The sequence below is a fragment of the Babylonia areolata genome, chromosome 29 (assembly GCF_041734735.1).
Source record: "Babylonia areolata isolate BAREFJ2019XMU chromosome 29, ASM4173473v1, whole genome shotgun sequence".
NCBI classification, from domain to species: domain Eukaryota; kingdom Metazoa; phylum Mollusca; class Gastropoda; order Neogastropoda; family Buccinidae; genus Babylonia; species Babylonia areolata.
The window spans coordinates 9,201,016-9,206,015 of NC_134904.1; the positions used below are offsets into that span (position 1 = coordinate 9,201,016).

Below are 5,000 nucleotides of genomic sequence, written 5' to 3' on the forward strand. Positions count from 1 at the left end.
TGTTGTTGTGGTGTTTTTGTTTGTTTGTTTTTTTCTCTCACGCTTTTCACACCAACTGTACTTTCTTTCTGTCTCTGTCTCCCAGAGAGCCGGGACGAAGGCGTGTCAGATCCTCAACAGACTGTCTCTTGCTGTGTCCCATCAACTAGTGGACAGTTGTGACCAGTTTCGGAGACTTGAGACAAACAGAAAACAACAAACAAACAAACAGAAAAAAAACAAAAAAACATTGGCATCAGGAGTAGTGCCGTGGCGGGGAGAGGTGAGAGGGAGAGGGGTGGGTGTGTTTGTGGCAGTGGGGTGACGGGGGGGGGCATCAGTGTCCTCACCACACTCTCCTCTGTACAACACCTCAGGTGGGCACCGGGCCAGCCTCTTTGTTCTCTCCTTCTCAGGGCACAGCCGGGCGGCTTGCTGTGTTTTAGAAGTTAGGTGAGGAAGGGAGGAGAGACATCGCCACCACCATCACCACCACCACCACCACCACCAAAACACAACAGGTCCAGGCTGCACGGGAACTTCCACGCTGTGTCTGCAACAGTGTGTGAGTGCTGTCAACAGAGAACGTTGTACGTTTGTTTGTGTTCATTAACTCTCTCCATACGAACGGCGAAGGAGACGACGTTAACAGCGTTTCACCCCAATTACCATCATCAAAATATTGCAAGCGGAAGGCTCTTATACTGAAGAGGTGAATGTTGACAAAGAATTCCACAGTTCTGACGACGGAAGCTAAAGGTTGGGTCATTCAGACACCCACTGGACATCCGAGGGGTCTGTGTAGAGGAGAAGAGAGGACTGGCCGTACTGAGTGAGTTAAAACTTCAAGGTCACGGTTTTTGCACTGACGTGGAAACCCTTAGAACTCGGTGTGTTTTCTTTGACCTTTTCTTTGGCCGGAGGGTGTTTGAAAGGAGGAGACAATAGAGTTTTGGTCAGGCCCAGACTTGGAGGAGGAGGATGGTGATGTCAGATAGATCTGTGCCGTCACAGTGGTGTGTTGTGGACATGGCTGCCGAGACAGGGCTCGTGGAGGAGACAGGTGGACAGGGTGGACAGGACAGTGCCTGCACACAGCTCTCACACAGCACACACGGGACCTGCCGGCAAGGAAGAGGGCTGGTGACACTGACACCACCACCACCACCACCACCACCTGAAGTCCTTGGTGAGAACCGTCACAACACCCCCACCCCCACAGAGCCTGTTCCCTGTTCCTGTTCGTTCCCCTCTCACACCCTACATCGTCATCATCAACGTCGTCACTGCCGTCGTCATCATCACCGTGTCCAGAAGCCCGTGTCAAGGTCAATGTCAAGGCCGGGGTCAGTGTCGTGGCAGTGCGCCGCTGCCCGCGTGACAGACAGTGGGTCCGGCGGTCATCACAGACAGGGGGGGTCACTGTGTCAGAGGGCACGTGTGGCACGTGCCGGCCTGTTGGTGGTGGCGCTGCTGTGCTGTGTGGGAGTAACTTCTGCCCGCCCCTCCCCCTCCTCCTCGTCCTACGGGACCCCCAGCAGCAACACAGACGTACCAGCCGATGCTGTGGTGAGTGCATACCCTACCCCCTTCATAAAAAAAAATCTGTTAACCAACCTATTTGCCTGCCTTCCTATCACTGTCTGGCCGACCTACCTACATACCAAACTACCTGTCTATCTAGCTGTATGTGTGATAGTCAGTCGTGTCCGACGCTGACCATTAGAACAGCAGAGGAGGTAACTGCTGTCCCGACTGTCTGGGCTAGAACTTGATGATAGTGGAGAGTGTCTTGTCCCAAGTTACATCCCCCACTCTATCGGCCAAGAGGGTTTTAGGACAGTCGGCGTTGGGGATGGTTCCCAAAGGCCAACTAGCCCCCCAAGGCTGCAGCACTAAGAGCCAGTGCAGTCTTGCCTCCCAGTTTGAGAGTCATAGTCCTTCACAAAAGACTAAGCTGTAAACGACTTCCCATTGCAATGGAGAAACCATTGATCATACAGCTCTCACTTTGCTGTTAGTCCAAATGTAAGCTTATGTCAATCTGCGATATATGAGCTGGACTTCGGGGCTGTCTAGCTAGCTAGCTAGCTACCGACCTACCTACCTACCTACCTACCTACCTGCCTCCCTGTTTAGCAGGCTATGTTCACATCTCTTCCCCAGAATTTCTTCTCCTCCATCCACTCCTCTGTGTGACTGACGGAGTGACCACCCACACCTTGTGAACACTGGTCTTTCCGTCCTGAGGGAAAAAATGTCGCATATTGCCATCCAGCTACCTACTTGTGTATAGATCTACCTGTGTATCTACCTGTCTACCTAATCTACCTGTCTGCCTTCCTACCTACATACCTACCTACCTACCTGTATAGAGATCTACCAACCTGAGTAAGAAGAAGAAAGAGGAGATCCTTTCCCCCACCCCCACCCCCACCCCGCCACCGCCTCCCACCATCATCTTTGTGCGTGTACATACATCAATGTGAGAGAGAGAGAGAGAGAGAGAGAGAGAGACACACACACACACTCAGAGACTTGACTGCATCCTCCCTGAAGTGAAAGCCGTGACCATCCAGATGAGTTGGGGGGAGGGGGGAGGGGGGATGTGTGTGTGTGTGGAGGGGGGGGAGGAGGGGGGAGAAGGGGGTGATGCAAGTTCCAGGTGTGACCCTTGATGTGACAGTGAACAGAGGGTTGGCCTGACGACAGCTGGTCTGTTGATCTGTACACTCCAAGTGTTGCACTGCACTACACTGCACTACACTATACTGCACTACACTACACTACACTACACTGCACTACACTGCACTACACTACACTGCACTTCACTGCACTGCACTGCACTGCACTACACTGCACTACACTACACTGCACTACACTACACTACACTGCACTACACTACACTGCACTACACTACACTCCACTACACTACACTGCACTACACTACACTCCACTCCACTCCACTACACTGCACTACACTACACTGCACTACACTACACTACACTACACTGCACTACACTGCACTACACTGCACTGTACTACACTACACTACACTGCACTGTACTACACTGCACTACACTGTACTACACTACACTACACTGCACTGTACTACACTGCACTACACTACACTACACTACACTACACTACACTGCACTACGCTGCACTACACTACACTGCACTACACTACACTACACTGCACTACACTACACTACACTACACTGCACTACACTGCACTACACTACACTACACTGCACTACACTGCACTACACTACACTGCACTACACTCCACTCCACTACACTACACTGCACTACACTACACTGCACTACACTACACTACACTACACTACACTACACTCCACTCCACTACACTGCACTACACTACACTGCACTACACTGCACTACACTACACTGCACTACACTGCACTGCACTGCACTACACTGCACAACACTACACTGCACTACACTGTACTACACTCCATTACACTGCACTACACTGCACTACACTACACAGTACTACACTCTATTACACTGCACTACACTACACTGCACTACACTGTACTACACTCTATTACACTGCACTACACTACACTACACTACACTGCACTGCACTACACTACACTACACTACACTACACTACACTACACTACACTACACTACACTATATGTATGATATTCAGTCGTTTTCAACAATGACCCTCAGAACAGCAGAGGAGGTAACTGCTGTCCCGACTATCTGGGCTAGAATTTGATCATAGTGGAGAGTGTCTTGCCCAAATTATTACATCCCCCACTCTCTCGGCCAAGAGGGTTTTAGGACAGTCGGCGTTGGGATGGTTCCCAAAAGTCAGCTAGCCCCCAAGGCTGCAGCACTAAGAGTCAGTGCAATATAGCCTCCCAGTTCGAGAGTCATAGTCCTTCACAAAAGACTAAGCTGTAAGTGATTTCCCATTACACTGCACTACACTGCAGTATACTGCACTACACTACACTACACCTCGCTAAACTACACTTCTTTGAACTACTACACTGTACTGCACTACACTACACTACACTGCACTACATTGCACTACACTGCACTGTACTATACTACACTACTCCGCACTACACTACACTACACTTCACTACATTGCACTACACTACACCTCACAACACTAAACTACACAACACTGCACTACACTACACTACCTTGCTCTGCACTACACTGCACTACAGTGCACTACACTATACTACAGTGCACTACACTACACTACACTGCACTACACTACACTACACTGCACTGCACTACAGTACACTACACCGCACTACACTACACTACACTACACTACACTACACTACACCTCGCTAAACTACACTTCTTTGAACTACTACACTGTACTGCACTACACTACATTACACTACACTACACTGCACTACATTGCACTACACTACACTACACTGCACTACACTACAGTACACTACACTGCACTACACTACGCTACACTACACTACATTGCGCTACACCGCACTACACTACACTACATTGCAGTACACTACCCAACACTGCAGTACACGTCACTACACCGCACTACACTACACTACACAACACTGTACTACACAACACTGTACTACACTACACTACACTACACTGCACTACACTACACTGCACTACACAATATTGCACTATACTACACTACACTACACTACACTACACTACACTACACCACACCACACCACACTACACCACACTACACTACACTACACTACACCACACTACACTACACTACACTACACTACACTGCACTACACTACACTACACTACACTACACTACACTACACTACACAATATTGCACTATACTACACTACACTACACCACACTACACTACACTACACTACACTACACCACACTACACTACACTACACTGCACTGCACTACACTACACTACACTACACTACACTACACTACACTACACTACACTACACAATATTGCACTACACTACACTACACTACACTACACTACACTGCACTACACAATATTGC

At 49.3% G+C, this 5,000-nt stretch overlaps 1 protein-coding gene across 1 annotated transcript in view; it reads left to right on the top strand.

Annotated features, from left to right (window-relative positions):
* LOC143275017 (matrix metalloproteinase-17-like) overlaps positions 1 to 5,000 on the top strand; it is a 130,448-nt gene that overhangs the window by 1,757 nt on the left and 123,691 nt on the right. Inside the window, exon 1 of the mRNA XM_076579078.1 lies at positions 1 to 1,548. This exon is cut by the window's left edge and continues 1,757 nt beyond it. Coding sequence (XP_076435193.1) covers positions 961 to 1,548 — 588 coding nt within the window. The 5' untranslated portion in view covers positions 1 to 960. The remainder of the gene's footprint in view (positions 1,549 to 5,000) is intronic.